At 40.5% G+C, this 17,331-nt stretch overlaps 2 protein-coding genes across 6 annotated transcripts in view; one reads left to right on the top strand and one right to left on the bottom strand.

The window, feature by feature from the left end:
* The first annotated feature begins 90 nt into the window (after positions 1-90).
* On the top strand, positions 91-12,292 carry foxj2 (forkhead box J2). Of its 2 annotated transcripts, none has more exons than XM_058394565.1 (10): positions 91-454; positions 1,274-1,607; positions 1,736-1,810; positions 2,386-2,472; positions 2,559-2,672; positions 4,910-5,066; positions 7,382-7,576; positions 7,686-7,787; positions 7,884-8,252; positions 9,794-12,292. In XM_058394565.1, the coding sequence occupies exons 2-10, from the start codon at positions 1,296-1,298 to the stop codon at positions 9,901-9,903; spliced, it is 1,521 nt and encodes a 506-aa protein (XP_058250548.1). In that variant the 5' UTR covers positions 91-454; positions 1,274-1,295; the 3' UTR covers positions 9,904-12,292. The 2 variants fall into 2 exon arrangements, with proteins under 2 accessions (XP_058250548.1, XP_058250556.1); XM_058394573.1 differs by having other exon boundaries at positions 94-454; positions 7,689-7,787.
* The window catches only part of epn1a (epsin 1a), a 21,804-nt gene continuing 16,378 nt past the window's right edge, over positions 11,906-17,331 (bottom strand). For 2 of the 4 annotated variants that reach the window (XM_058394532.1, XM_058394536.1), the window contains 4 exons: positions 16,986-17,244; positions 14,912-15,076; positions 13,977-14,222; positions 11,906-13,652 (listed from right to left, as the gene is read on the bottom strand). In XM_058394532.1, the coding sequence (XP_058250515.1) occupies positions 13,165-13,652; positions 13,977-14,222; positions 14,912-15,076; positions 16,986-17,244 (1,158 nt within the window). In that variant the 3' untranslated portion in view covers positions 11,906-13,164. The remainder of the gene's footprint in view (positions 13,653-13,976; positions 14,223-14,911; positions 15,077-16,985; positions 17,245-17,331) is intronic. The other 2 variants (XM_058394545.1, XM_058394553.1) reach the window with 2 other exon arrangements.

The following is a 17,331-nucleotide window of genomic DNA, read 5'->3' as shown; positions in this document are numbered from 1 at the left end:
TTGGTATGAGTAGAATTTCCTGAACTGTAGACAGAGTGGGCGTGGCTATGAAAGGTAGGCGGGGACAGCAGGCGCCCAGAAGGGGGCGTGGTCAAAGAAACAGGAATACTGAAGGTGGAGTGTATGACGTTGTTCAGAAAAAGGGAGGGGAGAGAGGGAGAGAGAGAGAGAGAGAGAGAGAAAGAAAGGAAGAACTTTTCCGAATGTTTTTCCCTCTCCCCCTCCTTTTAGTTTAAACAAACATTACGGAGAGAGAGAGAGTGTGTAAATCTTTACAAAAAAAACTTGCAAGGCTGTTTGGATGGGAAATGAATGACTGATAAACCGAAAGAGGAAGAGAGAAAGAAAAGAAGAAGGGAAAATAAACACTCAGCGAACGTCTTCAGTCCAGTGTAACAGATGACGGCATTAAAAATTGACAGTGTGAAGCCTGGGGCCTGTTGACAGACTAGAGGTAAGTATTCCCTTTCTATCTTTCTTAGTTTTTTGTTTGTTTCTCTCTCTCTCTCTCTCTCTCTCTCTCTCTCTCACACGCACACACAAACTCTGTCGTTCTCTCTCTCTCTCTCTCTCTCTCTCTCACACGCACACACAAACTCTGTCGTTCTCTCTCTCTCTCTCTCTCTCTCTCTCTATCTATCTATCTATCTATCTATCTATCTATCACACACTCTTTCTGTCGTTCTCTCTCTCTCTCTCTCTCTCTCTCTCTATCTATCTATATATCACACACTCTCTGTCGTTCTCTCTCACTCTCTCTCTCTATCTATCTATCACACACACACACACTCTTTCTGTCGTTCTCTCTCTCTCTCTCTCTCTCTCTCACACGCACACAAACTGTCGTTCTCTCTCTATCTCTATCTATCTATCACACACACACACTTTCTGTCATTCTGTCTGTCTGTCTCTCTTTCTGTCGTTCTCTCTGTCTCTCTCTCTCTCTCTCTCTCTCTCACACACACAATCTTTCTGTTCCTCTCTCGCCCGCTCAAACATACAATAATTCCATTTGAGTCGAAAAGAAAAGTTTAAATCTGTCCTGTCTATAATAACATGTCCTCTGCTGACTTCTTTTGAGAACTCTACGTTCTGTTCACCTTTTTTTCCCCTTCTTTTTATTAAGTTGAGAACCTAGCTAAAAGATCCTAAAGCTCCTCAAATCTGCAAATCTGATTGCATGCATTCCTTGGATTCAGAATTCCCATTGCTGTTGAATCCATTCCATTATTTGGCTCAAATCAGAACCTTACTTTATGCCTCATTCTCCCAGCGTTGCAGCAACTTCCTTGACCATGACATCAGAACTGGACTCTAGTTTGACCAGCATCGACTGGCTCCCAAATCTGGGAATGAGCAGTCTCCGCTCAGGAAAAGAACGAGGGGAGAGAAAGCGAGAGCGAGGAAGAGAACGAGATACGCCCCCGTCCATCCCGTCCTCCTCCCCTCCACCAAACTCCTCCAAGGGGAAACCACCACATAGTTATGCCACACTCATAGCAATGGCAATAAGCTCGGCTCCGGAGAGAAAGCTGAGTCTGAATGACATCTACACATGGATCAGTGACACCTTTCCATTCTACAGCAGAGCAGGAAGAGGCTGGAAGGTAGTGCACTGAGTTTATATGTTCAGATTACTATTTTCTATTGATTCTTAAAGTGTGCTGCATATGTACCATCGATTTCATCTGAATTATTACAATCAGATCTTTTTTTTTTTTTTTTTTAAATGCAGAATTCAATTCGACATAATCTCTCCTTGAATAAGTGCTTCCGGAAAGTTCCAAGACCACAGAGCGACCCTGGGAAGGTGATATGGGCTGATTTTTGTCTAACATCTAGGATGTTTCTTATGTTCTGTAAAGCTGCTCTGAGACAATGTCCATTAAATATTCAAGAATCCTAAAGACTTTTCTAACATTTTGACATCTAATAGCCACAGACTAGTCTCAAAACAGGGCTTTATTATATAACAATGTCCAACAGTTTCAGTAGATGGGAAGGCTTTTTACCACATACCACCTAAACTGTAGAGTTCTGTCTTTCCTCAGAAAGTCTAGAATCAATTTCTATTATTCAGTCCACACTGGAAACGTTTATTTATTCTGGCTTTCACATATCTCTCTGCTGTACATGATTTTGTTGCTTTTATTTCCTGCCTAACTTTACGTACATTGTAGTCTTACATTTGCTTACCGTTTTGTTTTATTTTTTTAAAGAAACAGAAATACATTTGATTCGAAAGTCTGTTATCTCGAAATCACTGGTTTTAGACACTCTAAGCAGACAATTCTTTGGCACTTAAATCGTTCATATCTTTCTGTAATTCATTTTAGATCATTTAAGACAAATGCATAACAAATGTTTTCTGATATGTGTGTTCAGGGTTCTTATTGGACCATGGATGGACCACCTGACCAATATCAGTCTAGAGGTGCAAAAAGGCCTTATCCTACAAGCGATGAAGAGACGGTAGAGTCCTCAGACTTTAGTATTTCGTGAAAACAAACCTAAGTGACGTCTTAATGTCTTAAGCAATGCGTTTTCTGCTATTTCAGGAGGTCGCTGAAAAACCTCCACTTGCCATGGACAAAACACATCTCAGTCAGACGGAGCCTCTCCCTCTCCCTCCAGCCGACGTCAAAACTACTCTGTCTCCACCTCCATGCAAGGTACAGATCACGCAGTTTCTGCTCTTCCAACTATACTTATTAGGGTGTTTGTGATATGATAAAGGTTTCAAGGAGAGTGTACACGGGTCCAGGGATGATGTGCATGTGAGACAGTAAGAGGGAAAAAACGCTGAAAAGCAAACAAAATATAAATGGAAAAGAAAACGGAAACGTTGGCATACATGGAACATGCATGTGCAAGTAAAATGTGCAAACTTAAGGAGAAATGTATGAAGGGGCGTGTACAATACTGAATAGAGACAGATATTTAGATATGTCCGTGAACTGGGGGGAGTTTAAAGGCAGGATAATTGTTCAACAGATGAATGGCCTGGGGGAGGAAACTGCTCCTGTGCTTGGGTGTACTGGAGGTTTTATATAAACTAGGACTCTGAAAATGACAAACTTTTCCCTTTTAGCACTATGAAGCAGAAGGGGCCATTAATATCCAGGATCCATAACAAGCAATTAGAGATAATTATAATCTAATAACTGTCTTTTTGTTGACTTCGACAAACTGCCTGCAAGTCATTAGGTAATTTGATAAAGGCATATTATTTTTAGTGTCTGTGCTTGTTAAACACTGCAGGTATATTCAGGTTATCACTTACTTAACCTAGCGTCTTTCTAGTTCATTAAAAATATATATCGTGCTTAAAAGTTTGGAATGAATGAAATCATTTATCATGCTTTTAATTCTCTTATTTGAGTTAATGTTAATCATGTTAAAGTTTATACTGAGATCCAGATGTGAATGAGGATTTCATTTAACTCATAACTTAATTTATAAAAAAAAAATCTGGTCCTCATAGTGAGCAGATATTTCCTTCAATGCCCTCAGTGCAAAAAATATGGTTAGATTTCAAGGGACAATTCATTAATAAGGTCATGTTTTTCTGGCCTCAAATGGCTTTCCAGGCCGAAATCTAAAATTGTCATGGTTAAGTCAAACTGTTAAGACAGTGATGCTGGACTTAATACTGCTCCTTACTTGATATCCTTCGAAAAATTATTACACACAGTTAACCCATTTTATCAGTACACTGTTGTTCGACTTATCAGCTATTGTCAAACAGTATAAACAAATGAATTATTTTATCGCCGAAGGTCTGATGAGTCAGGACACAGTTGGCTTTCAGTGTGAGATGTTTTTATTTCTGTTGGGATAAACCTACACAGAATTTGTAGCGGTTGAACTCCTTCAAATGCTTATGATCAAGCACTTGGGGCATCTCTGAGAATAGAAATGGGTTTGATATCACCATTTACTTTTAAGATAGAAACATTTGTTTTGGGGTGTTTTTTTGGACTTTTCTATAAACATATTGCCCCTGGTAGGTTAGGTATAAACAGATACGTATGAAAAACTACAAATTCTTAAAGCACTGAGTGTCTACTTTCATATAAGCCATTAATTACCACTGTGTAGTGTGAGACATTCAATGCTGAACATGGCTGAACAAAATTCTATTCTCTGGTACAAAGAGTTAAGGTCACAAGGTCAGAATCACACATAGCCGAGACACACCTCTGATGTTTGTCAAACTTCGCCTCCACATGCATAACTCCAGCACTGAGCAGAGCATAAGTATTATTGTCTGTGATCCAAATACTGCATACAAGCTTACCTCAAATTGGATTACAGCTCTTAATATGCGAAGGGGGGAAAAAAAAGGAAAATCTGGATATTTTTTAAATCTCTAATGACATGATCTTGGAAATCCTGCTTTCTGGAACAAACCCCAGCACTACTCAGAGTTTTCTTTAATCTCTGGTGACTTTTCCTCTCGGTTCTTTGATACTAGTAGCCTCTTGAAAAGAAATACGTGGACTGACATGGATAAAGAAAAAGAAAAAAAGGGCACAGGATCAACCGATTACCAAGTCAGTTTCAAAGTGACATCATGTCTCATATCTAGCAAATCTGTCACAGAGTGTGTGTTTCAAAACCATATTGGGTTTTGTTAGACTTAAAAATAGCACATAGCTCAACCAAATGCTTATCTGCACCTTTCTGGGTAAGTCAGTGTACAACTCAGACCTCCTCAGACAACCAAACTAGGACATTTTTTATAATTCTTTACTCTCTCAAGTCTACTATATCTTTATCTGGACTAAACCAATAGATAGATAAACAAAGAAATGACAGACTAAATTAAGAACTAAGGATTTAACCTTTTTTTTTTTTATCCTGGTTTCCAAATGAACCTGATTCTAATATTGTTGTTTTTCACCAGCGTCCACCCCCTGCCCCGTTAAATACAGCCCCTGCTGCCTCTGTGCCCTCAGCTGAGCAGCCGCTGCGCTTCTCCTTCGCTGATCTCAACCTGCCAGACCTCTACAATTCATTTCAGTCTCTCTATCGCTCTGTGAGAGAGAGAGTCACTTCACAGTGTGAGTAAAGTGTGAAAACTAGATCACTCTTTATCCTCATTTGTTTTTTATTGATGTGACACAGGGCATGCTGGCTTTGTGGTTAGTATGTTTGCCTTGCCCCTCCAGGGGGTTTGATTATGTGGCATGTTCTTCCTGTGCTTCAGAGGGGTTTTTCTCTGCATACTCCGGTTTCCTCTCCCCGTCCAAAGACATATGCTATAAGATGATTGGCATCTCTAAATTGTCTGTAGTGTGCACTGTGATAGGTTGGACCCCCAGCCAAGGGTGTTCTCCACCTTGTGCCCAGAGTTTCCCAGGTTCTGTGCAAACCTGTGTTGGATAAAAGGAACAGAAAATGGATAGATAATGTGGTGCTGCATTGCTGTTGCGTAGCTCCTGGTTTAAATCCTGACTTTAGGTAATTTTGTTGTGTGGGTTTCCTCTAGTTTCTTCTAAACATGTCAGTGCGGGATTGTCTACACTAAATTGATCCATTGGTGAAAAAGTGTGTGAATGTGCGCATGGTGGTGTGCAATAGATCCCAGTGAAGATGTCCAGTGTTTCTGGGTGAAGCTCTGGATCAGAGACCGCAAGTCAATCACTTCTTATGGATGGATAGACCGATAGAAGGATGGATGGATAGGATAAATGGAAAGAAGGACAGAAGGAAGGAATTAATCGGTCTTTCTGGAAATACTCATTATTTTTCCATTGTTATGTTATTGCCACTGGATAAATCTGTGTGACACGTCCAACGAAACTTATATTCAGAACACATTAAAAACAGCAAACAAAATAGCTTACAGTGCCGTGCATAATTTTTAACTTTTTGTAATGTCTGGGTTTGGAGTTTGTTTGCTACAAACACAGCATGCACTAGAGCACAGACTGCTATTATTTTATCTCTGCACGTAGGTTATAATGCATTGTAGCATTTGCAGTGTTTTTTTTTTTTTTTTTTTTTAAAGGGATGATATGTTAAAAGGCTTTTATAATGTGTTTAAAAGATTATAACACACTATGTAACCTGACATTGTCACTTATTGCATGTTGTACATGTACAGTAACTATAACTAACTACATATGAGCAGATTTATGGCAGATATGATGTAAGATATAACGCATTAATATACTTTACGCATTGTGAAAAGATGCAGAGGAAGTTCTCATACAGTACATCACAGAAGTATTCAACCCCCTGAAACATCATCAGATTTGTCTGGAATACAAATGACCTCTTGCACAGATAGTACAAGACAAGATTTTTAATGCAAGCCAGTATGCTCTTGAAGATGATGATGATGTCCTTCAGCTGTTCCCTGTTCAGGGTCGCCACAGCCGGTCATCCGATTCGCATATTTGATTTTGGCACAGGTGTTTTTTTTTTAATGCTGGACGATGCAACCCTCTCATTTTATCCGGGCTTGGGACAGGAACTGAGAGTTAACCCTTACGTGGCTGGGAATTGACCCAGGCTACAGCGGTGAGAATGTGGGATCCTGCTATTAGACCCCCAGGAACCCAATACACTCTTGAAGTAGATGTTTATTTATATATTGCTGCTTGCATTGATTATTCAACCTTTTCAGACAAGTATCTAGTAGAACTTCAGGTTCTTTGGGTTGGTTGGATGTTGTACCACAGTAAGATTCAGATATGTACTATGACTTAGCCACTGTAGAACATGTACCTTTTTGCTTTTAACCATTGCATTGGCCTTGTTTTGCAGAAAACGATCCTGTTCGAAAGGTCACTTATCTACAAAGCTTTTCTCTAAACTTTTTAAGTAGGCTGAAGCAGGTTCTCCTGCAATATCCCACTGTATACTCCATTTCCTTTAAGTTTGACAGGAAGCCAGGGTTCTGAGGTTGAGTAATCTCTCTAGATTCACTGTAGAGACTGATTGAGGTATGACAGTTGAGATTTGCACGACGTGATGGTGCTTTGAAACTTGGCCAAATGCTTTCAACATGCTTTCATGTGGCAAAACTTACTTTCTAGACACCCTCTCACAAATATAAGTGTTCAAATATGCAGAGCTCTTGATATGTTTGTGTGTTATCTTCAATCCACTCTCAACCACTGAACCCTGTAACTCCTTGTGGACTCGACTTCCTCCACGAGTCCATCTTGGTTTTAAAGGAAGGCCTAGTGCTTGAGTGGTGGGATGCAATCATGACGGGAAGAATATGAGTGATTTATTACTTATTTTCGGACACATCTTATAAGTTCTTGGGGGGTTGAATAGTTTTCATCATTGTACACACCTTTTCTATACTGAAGCAGATTAAGGATTCTAGCTCGTGAGAATAATCTTTGGTGTTCTTTTGCAGCGGATGCCTCCAGTCTGCTTGGTATACCGGGTGACATTGCACCGCTCCACACACCAACGCTGCCACCTCTGTCACCTCACCCCTGCCCCAGCACTATTCCACCCACACACGTGGTCACCAGCCTCACCCCTAACATGAACCCGAGTTTCCCTTCTAATCAAAATGTCGAGCCTGACCGACAGCTCCACAACAACGGTAAGTCCAAACAAAGTGTTTTGCCATTCATTCCTAAGAGTTAATTAATTATTGGTCAACAATATTTAGTCAATTTATTGGGAACAATAAAATGTTCTTTTTTTGTCAGTAGTCTCGACAGACTGGTTCAGTAATGCCGAGTCTTTAAGAGAGAGCTTCAGAATTGCGAGTAGTTTGGACTGGTCTAATATAGATCTCACCAATCACCCTGGTCAGTTGCTGGTTGCATTATAAAGTAATATATATAAGAAAAAAAAAAACACTGTGTATTGATATACTATTAGACATGATTCCTTTTGTGTTTCAGACCTGGTAGAGAGCATGCGTCAGGCAGAACTCTGCGATTGGGCGCTGGATCCGGCCGTCTTCACCTCGCTTTGTGATTCACTCAACCGCTTCTTCACTCACAGGGGCATAATTGGCTCAGCGTCGGGCAGCTCGTCCACTCTGAGCCAGATAGCTTCACCTCTAACCAACATGCCACCTGGCACTCATCCAGCCCTGTCGCATTTAACACAACCCTCTCCACTTAGCTTACCTCCCCAGCTCCCGCACTGTAGCGGCTCTCAGTCTGTTCAGAGCCACAGGAAAACTCTGACACCTCAAAACCACAGTCAGAATTCACAGAGGAACCTTGAAGCCCAGCCAGCTGTTAGCCAGCCTCTTCCCTCCAATGGTAAGTACATATGTATGTACACCTGCTTATTCACAACGTGCAAAGGCTCACTAAAATTAGACAGCTGAAATTTAGATAAAGACTATGTGATGTTTGCCCCAGTTTCAGCAAACCTGTATGCACTCCTGTACTTGGCTGGTGGTGTTGAAACCAAGTTGCGTTCTGAGATGTTTTCTGCTCAGCACAGATGCTAAGAGTGGAATTTTGAATTTATATCTATAGTCTTCCTGTCTCTTGAGGCAAAGTTGAGATGCTTATCTGCACACAATGGTTGTAATGAGTGTTTATTTGAGCCTTCCTGCCAGCTCAAATCAGTCTGGCTATTTTCTAACCTCTGGCCCCTCTCATTTACTCTAGAGTGTGGTGTGTGAAAACCCCAAGAGATCAGTAGTTTCTGAGATATTGAGACCACTCCTACTCGCACTAACATCCATGCCACGGTTTATGTTAATCACTGAGATCACATTTATTTCCTCATTCTGTTGTTTGATGTGAGCATTACCTGAAGCTCATGACCTGTACTGCTGCCATCTGATTCTCTGATTAAAGGGGTACAGATGTTCCTATTAACAGTGTTAAACAGGATGCTTCTATAAATGTCCTCAACCTTACAAAGGCATCACTAAACATTAACTGTAAAGGTTGAGATCATTTTGAAACCAGCATTTGGTAGAACAGAAGCATACATCGATCAGGCATAACATTATGAGCAGTGAGAGGTGAAGTGAATAACACTGATGATCTCCTCATCATGGCACCTGTTAGTGGGTGGGATATATTAGGCAGCAAGTGAACATTTTGTCCTCAAAGTCGATGTTAGAAGCAGGAAGAATTGGACAAGCGTAAGGATTTGAGCAAGTTTGACAAGGACCAAATTGAGTATCTCCAAAACTGCAGCTCTTGTGGGGTGTTCCCGGTCTGCAGTGGTCAGTATCTATTGAAAGTGGTCCAAGGAAGGAACAGTGGTGAACCGGAGACAGGGTCATGGGCGACCAAGGCTCAGTGATGCACGTGGGGAGTGAAGGTTGGCTCGTGTCATCCAGTCTAACAGACGAGCTACTGTTGCTCAAATTGCTTAAGAAGTTAATGCTGGTTCTGATAGAAAGGTGTCAGAATACACAGCGCATGATGGGCCAGGGCTGTTTTGGCAGCAAAAGGGGGACCAACACAATATTAGGCAGGTGGTCATAATGTTATGCCTGATCGGTGTACACTGCTTAATAAAACTAGCCTAGTTTTTGGAGCATTGTATGCAAAGTAAAATTTAAGTGGTGAAAACGTATTACTCTAAACAAGCAATAGAACGTTATAGTAAGCAACCTGCTAAACATAATAAATGAATCATGGTAAAATGAATTATTGTGATATTTTTGCAATACTCTTGGTGCTTTTGTCATGTTTATAGCATATATTTTCACATGTTTAATCAAATTTTACATACTGGATCTCACTATGGCTTTGAACGATTCTAAACAGAAGATAATCCAAGTCTCTGTGCTTTTCAAGCCAAGTCTAACGTTCCACTTTTCTCTCATCTGTAGCTCTTCCAGCACAACCTCTGACACCTCGAAATCGACCCCCAATGAAGCAGCTCCACAGCAACAGTGAAGAGATTCAGGATGACTTTGATTGGGATTCACTGATTGTGTGAACATTTGCTGAATCTTCTGGACTTTGTGGAACAATTTAAAATACTGCAGAGATTTATTTATCAAGCTGAGCGCGCATGTTTGAAATCTGAAAATATAAAATTCCAGTATATGTTTGTGTAGTGGCGGCTCTTCTATATCTGTCTCTCTCTCTACATACTCCAAAGAAATCCGCATTCAGAAGACAATGCATTGTAAATTCGGTTGAAATACTAATTACCTCTTCTGAATGGCCAACAATAGAAAATGACTTACCTATTTGATAATTTATAACTGATGTTCCAGTCGCTCACATTTCTACATCGAGCCCCCTAGTGGTCAACTAGAGGCCCACTGGTATTACACAGGTATTACAAAGAGTTACCAGTACACCAAAATCTAAATTAATAATAATAATTCAAATTAAATAAAATACTCACCAGCTGCCAAGATCTTATTTTGAAGCAAGTTGTTGTTCTCTAGCTTCTCCCTGTTCAGGGTCGCCACTGCTAATCATCTGATCCGCACATTTTTGATTTGGCACAAGTTCTACCCCAGATGCCCTTCCTGATTCAATCCTCCCATTTTATCCGGGCTTGGGACGGTTAACCCCTAAAGCGCACAGGTTTATTCTGTGCCCGGGTATCAAGCCCGTGCCACGGCAGTGAGAGCACAAGATCCTGCCTCAGGACCACCAGGGATCTTATTTGGAGCAAGTAATTGTAATTAAATCTATTAAAACTTTCAGCAAACAGTGACAAAGTGTAAGTACACGCAGTGTGGGTGTACAGAACTGTCATCATCTTATGATTGTAAGGCAAAAGAGGGAAAGCAGAATCATGTCTATAGATCAGAAATGTTAGTACACCGCAGTGACCTTGTTGCCCAAACAAAGGCTGAAGGGGGGGTAAGAAAAATTTCTCCCTGCTACTAGACAGTAAGAAGTAGTTAGCTTTCAGCTGCCTATTACGGTGTCATTCTATAGCATAAGTCAAGTGGTATAGTCTCTCAACTTAATTTTGTTTGACATTGTGTCATTATTAATATCCAATATATATATTTTATATTATATATATATATATATTTATATATATTTATATTATATAATGTTCATGAGCTGCTGTTAGTTCTATGCTGCTACTTTCTAGCAGTAGTAGTAGAGGTACTGTGTTTTACCCACAACCAGGAGACAAATTCAAGTTGGTCTGCTAACCTGGATGCATTTAGATACTATACATGGAGGAACAGTTTTTACTATTCATAATACTGATATATGAACACTGATCATTATTGTGAAACATTTGGAGATGATTTGGTGCAAATGCTGTCTACACTTCTATGAATTGGACCAATGTTTTCCAGCTTTGTCTACTCAGTAAATCATTATACTACAATAAATGGAGAAAAGATTTATCGTATAAAATATAAGTATGAGAAATATTCCCTCCAAATTGCAAACAAAGCCATCAAAATCATAAAAATATTCTTAATTATTCACTAGCGTAACTTTTTTTTTTTTTTTGCTTGTTATCTTTGTAGGCTTTTCAGATGAACTCACTATTTTGACTAGTTATACATTTTTTTTTAATTGCAATTGAAAGTGCTTTTGTATGTAATGCTTTTTTTTTTTTTTTTTGGCTAAGCTTACTAAATGTAAGTCTAATGGGTGGCTGGGGCTGCTTCAGTGTATTGTGACTGAATATCATGTGTGAGAACAGTTCAATGTTTTCAACTCTCTCGAATTATTTTAGCACTTCCTTTGCAAATGTTAACTTCCTGAATTCTAAATAAATCAGGCAGCACAATTTTCTAAGCCTTGCACTCCAAAAATGAAAAAAAGAAAAAAAAAGAGCACAGCTCAAAAAATGATTTGAAAATGTCTAAAGAAGGTCTGGGTCCTGAATTCGTTGGAACACTTGCAAAAAGAGAAATGGATTTAAAAAAAAATAAAAAAAACAAGAAAATAACCCACTTTTTTTTTTTTTACATTTATTTTTTTTTTCCTCCTCCATTTTTTTGAAATGTGAATATTCACAGTCGACACCATAATCTTTTTTTTTTTTTTTTTAAGCTTACCCAGTATAAGAGATATCTTCATATATAAAATAATTCATCAAAAGTAAATTAAGAATAACAGCATGGATTGTTATTCAGTCCCCCAAATTAGCATTTCAAATTTTGCAAATGTTTCATCCAGGTCACAATTTGTTTTAGAAGCATTTAAAGTCCACCCACCCCATTTTGTTTCAGAAACATACGGGAAAGACATGGTGGGTGGTGAAATGTGAGAATAAAATCTTGTGTCCCGTGTGACAGTTCTGACTAATGCTTCAAGTCTTGACTAATGCTTCCAAAAAAAAACAAAAAAAAAAAAAGGGTGAAAAAATGACATCAACACTAAATACAGATGCCTTCATGGACAAGCACAGGAAAGTGTCACCATAATGCAGACACAAATCCCTCACAGATGAGGTTTCATGTAATAAACACAACGTCAGGGAACACGGACAGACCTGCAGACACACACACACACACACACAGGATCACACACTCACACACACACACAACCTTTCTGTCTCAACCCCCATGTGTCTTCTCCAGTCTTCAATGAAATGTCACAGGGTAAAGGATGTTAAACCAGGCATCGCATTCAATGGCTGTATTTCAATGTTATTTTCCTCGGTGTTTTGATCCAAGGAGAAAAAAAAAACAATAAATTAGAAAGGAAAAAAAAAAATTATACATTGAATTAAATTAAAAAGTAATACACCCGGTTTGATCATGAGATGTGGCTGAAATGCAAAGGCGATCTGATCTCAGTCCAAGCTGTGGGAGTTTAAAGCGCTCCTTCATGCACACTCCAAGTGTCACTACTACTTCCTCTCTAGAGTACGGAGGTGTGGGCGATTCAATTAGATCAGTTTATTAGTGGCTAATATCTCTTCCCCTTTCGTCTGTCGTTCAGTTCTTCAAATTTCTTTGCAATAAAATAATGATTTTTACACACCTGCATTGACTGAACGACCCCTCTCAATCATACATGCACATGTCAAGACCCCCAAAACAAACGAACAAAAAAAAAAATAATTATAATAAAATAAAATGATGCAGACCTTTTCCTCTCCCACTACCTCTTATTTCTTAGAAAGCAAAATGAAATGGAATAAAGTGAAATCTGAAATGCTTTAAATATAATGATGTACACACATTTTTTCATGTTGCACACTGTGTTGATGGGGCAAGTTCTTCAAGTGGAAAGGTAAGAAGGGGAGATTTGAAATTTCTCAGAGAAGAAACGGATTGGTGCTTGCACCCGTAGCCCCGCCCCCTGTCACAGATCCTCCGGCACCCATAACCCCGCCTACTCCCGATGGACCACCCAAAACCAGTGCTGGCTGAGTGACTCCCCCTGAGCCCATCAGCATGGAGTTTCCCGCGGGGCCCATGGGAGAAATTCCACTGAAAGGCATTCCCATCGGACTGGACTGTACCATTCCCATGCTCATGCCGGGGGCCACCACAGGGACCCCCATTCCTGGCATGCTCATCCCTGGCTGAACCATTCCCATTGTAGGCATTTGGCTCAGCATAGGGTTAGGAGGGACAGGACTGGTACGTAACTGGCTTAGACCGAGCGAGGAAGGCTGAGGGGAAATGGAGGCCATTGGGGTCACCCCAAACGGGTTTGAAGATGAAGCTGGTGTAGGCGACACGCCACGGCTGGAAATGGTGCTGCCGGGAGTGACTGCCACACCTGGCCCAGGTGAGGGGCCTAAGAGAAAATGAAAAGAAAATGATGGAGCTGAGTAAATAACAAAGCTACAGCAGGCATGTGTTATTTATCAGAAAGAACTATAGTATGATTTATCAAGTACAAACAAGCCACAGCTCATTGTCCACAACATATAATGACACAGTTATGAAGCTAAACACGTTTTTTACCATTTTCCTTAAAACTCAAATTAAGCCTATGCCAGAAAAGTTTAGGCCTTTCTTATTTAAACACATACATTAGTAGTTGTTCCTACTGTTTGAAGCTGGACTAAATAATCAAGCGTGCAAACCCAGTGATTCCACAAATTTTCTGAGTGCCTACTCTGTGACTGAAGAAAAGGGTTGTGAGAGGAAGTCATGGTTGGAGGGGTCTGTCTGGGTTTGGGTTTGGACGATACGAGGGAGTCAAGATCCACCAGTGCTGCGTTGGGCCCAAGGAACGACTCTGGCGTTTTCCGAACCGGAAGAGAGGAGCCGAGTGACGAGAGGTCGAACGGCACCGGAGAGCCTGTGCTTCCTCCTCCTGCATCACTGCCTGTTACTGAAGAGCCTCTCCTGTCTGGATCTCCTGAGGTAAGAAATGAGAGAGGATGAGCCTGAGCTATCAAAAGGAAAAGAGGGGGTTTTTTAATAATTGATCAATGCTGCCACCCACATGCTGAGCAGGAAATAAGGCATAAACATGAGGTACTGCAGTCTGGAAGGGGCGGGGTGAGAGAGAGAAGGTTTGTGGAACATTTCTTAAATTTAGAATAAATTCATGCCCGTTTTTTGGCCCAATTTTATACAGACAATATTATAACCTGTGTCAAAACACAATGTACCCGTTTCCTCTGTGATAAAGACCAATGGATGTCTTTTTTTGGGGAGAGAACATGGGTGGCACAGAAACATTTCAGCATCACATTCTTGTCATTTGGGCAAAGTCTGAATTTTGCTTAAAAACAAATGGACAAGAAATATGTGGAGCAAAGCACTGACATTTTGGATGGAGTAATGGATGGGATTTTTAAATTGGCAAGCCAACTTGCAGACAAATTCTTGCCAGCTAACCGAAAGTAGTAGCTAGAGTAAACAGCTGGATCAAGCAGGCATCATCATAAAAAGAAAAATAATCTGGAAATCCTGCAGCCACTAGATGGCAATTATTATATGCCTATATATTATATGAGCAAGTTATGCCCTAGAAGTGAGTGCTAAATGAGCTAGTCTTCGTTCCCCACTTAAATGTTTGACATTATGTGTTGTAATGTGTACCTGTGCCATTTGTGTGTTTAGTGGGACCACTCCAGGGGTCAGAAGTCAGAGCATCACTTGCAGGGGCAACCCCTTCCCCAGACCAGGGATCAGATGACCCTGAGAGTGAGGTTGGGGCTGCAGGCACTGATGGAGCCCAAGGGTCTCTACTAGGAGGGGTGACGGCTGGGGAGGACAGATGAAAGGATCAGAGGTCGAGAACCACGCACATGCAGACTCACAAAAGGAGTTGAAACTTTGATACATTTTTCTGTTTAGTGTTGTTCTATTCTAGCAGAAGAGAAAACTTTTAATGCAGTGTCATCAACTATCCTTATTCCACTGCAATTAATCTTTGCTCCTGTCAGTCAAGGTGCCTGTTTGACAGACGTAATACAGACAAAAATGCAAATGATCAGCAAAAGCTTTAGTGACTGTGAGCCCCGTATTTAAACTTTGTTAAACTTTTAATTCCCGCAGTATTTGTGGGAAGGATGCATAAAAATGCTATACCTGAACTACACCTGAAATAAACTTCTTGTAATTAACATTAATGACATTAACCCTTAGATCTAATGACATTAATCCTTAAACTATATCAATCTTTGACCTACTGGCTTTATTTAACTTATAAAAACGTCTGTAAAAAGAAGAAATTGTAATTTCTTCAACAATCTGAATTTCGTGTCTTCACTGAGAATCACAAAGCTACACCAGGTATTGGTATCAAAGTCAGAGTGATGGCATTGGAACAAGAGGAATGGTAAATGCAGGGTAAAAACACACGGGTGAAATGGTGGACAACACTTAACTCTGAAAGTCCAAAACGTCTTCTTTTACTCCAGCAAGTAACTCTACAATGCGAGCCAATGAAAAGTCTAGAATTTTGTTTATTTGTTTTTTTTCTAAATAGCTAGCTTTCCCCCCATCATATGACCAGCTACAGATGGTAAAGACTAACAGGTGCTTCCTCCGAGGAAAGTGAAGACAGCCAACCACACATCTTTTTAAACGCAGAGCTTTCACTGGCCACTTCAGCACAGATGAGCTCAGAGACACCCACGATTGTCTGGTGCCAAAGTGATTTAAAAAGGAAGAGAGACTGTGCCATCCCTCCCACCAAAAATGTGCATATCACTTGTATATGCACATTTGCCCCGTGCCATAAAACTACACCGAATGAGAACAGCGAGATTTACCATACATTTAAAATATGCTTAAAATCTTTTGCATTTGAAAAGCCATGGCTTCTATTCCTCTACTGATTCTAATTCCACTAAAAGCAAATTCTTGACGTTTTACCACATGAAGAATACAACAGATTTCTGCATATTTCTATATTCTAGATCACTTTGAGTTTTGTTCTTGTTCTTTCATCAGTTTAGACGGGATGTCCTGTTGTTGGTAAATGTGAAGCCCTGCTTTCTCCACATGCTGATGGTATTTACAGTGTGACATGGTACATCTAATGTACATGCTTTGTAATCTCTTTGCAGACCATGGCTTCAGCAGTCGGATGAAACCAAGACGATGTCAAGAAAATCCTAATGAACAGACATCTTTATTGCGGAGTTGAGCAGAATGGCTTCACAGACAGGTGTGTGATCATTGCATGTGATTGGTTCTGAGCAGTCACATGATCAATTGCAGGTTCTTATAAAATTTTTGTTTTTTTCCCCCTAAAATATTTCTATTTCATTCATTTTGTTAAATTTTATTTACATTTTTCAAGATGGAACAGATATGACATGATTTATGTCACAAAAATGTTAAACTGTGACAGGGGTGTAAAGACTTTCTATATCCGCTGTATACTGTAGATACAGTAATAACGTTACTGTGAGAAAATGAATATCCGAAAATGGCTTAAAATAACAAACTGTTACTATAAAAATGCTTGGTGAAATGAGCTGGACACTAATGGAAGACACTACTGAAGGTTTCTGTGCCATGACTCCAGCCAAACACTAACGTGTGTGTGACGCATCAATTGATGGTCTGCATTATCCTGAGTTGCACCTGTAAGTCCAGGTTCAACCTTACTTCAGTGTCGCTCCATCCTTCGAAGCGGCATAAATATGAGCTCTTCACTCACCTGTAGATGCCCAGGGATCAGAATTCACTGCTGCAGATTCCCCCCATGGATCTGGAGGAGGGGCCACTGAAGGTGGCCCGCCACCCCATGGGTCAGTACTAGGAGGAGAAGCTGGAGATGCTGCCCCCCAGGGGTCACTGTGGCCCCAGGGTCCTGTTGAAGGGGCAGGGGTCACAGAGGGAGGAGGAGATGGACCAGAGGATCCTGGAGCTGCTGGCGCTCCCCACGGGTCTGCAGCACTCAGCTCCATCAGGGCAGACTGAACAGAGAGAGGAGAAAGAACGGCACAAAACTTAACCATGGTTCTGGAGTATACAGTGTGATCTGGCAAAATACATCATCCTTT

The sequence above is a fragment of the Hemibagrus wyckioides genome, linkage group LG01 (assembly GCF_019097595.1).
Source record: "Hemibagrus wyckioides isolate EC202008001 linkage group LG01, SWU_Hwy_1.0, whole genome shotgun sequence".
Classification (NCBI taxonomy): Eukaryota; Metazoa; Chordata; class Actinopteri; order Siluriformes; family Bagridae; genus Hemibagrus; species Hemibagrus wyckioides.
Note: the sequence above shows the minus strand (reverse complement) of the source record. Positions and strands in the feature narration are given on the sequence as shown.

Excerpts from the sequence above, each read along its gene's own strand:
- foxj2 (XM_058394565.1), top strand. The coding sequence starts at position 1,296 with ATGACATCAGAACTGGACTCTAGTTTGACCAGCATCGACTGGCTCCCA. Across the intron at positions 5,067-7,381 it reads AGAGAGAGTCACTTCACAGT|CGGATGCCTCCAGTCTGCTT; the intron begins GTGAGTAAAGTG and ends GTTCTTTTGCAG. Across the intron at positions 8,253-9,793 it reads CCAGCCTCTTCCCTCCAATG|CTCTTCCAGCACAACCTCTG; the intron begins GTAAGTACATAT and ends TCTCATCTGTAG.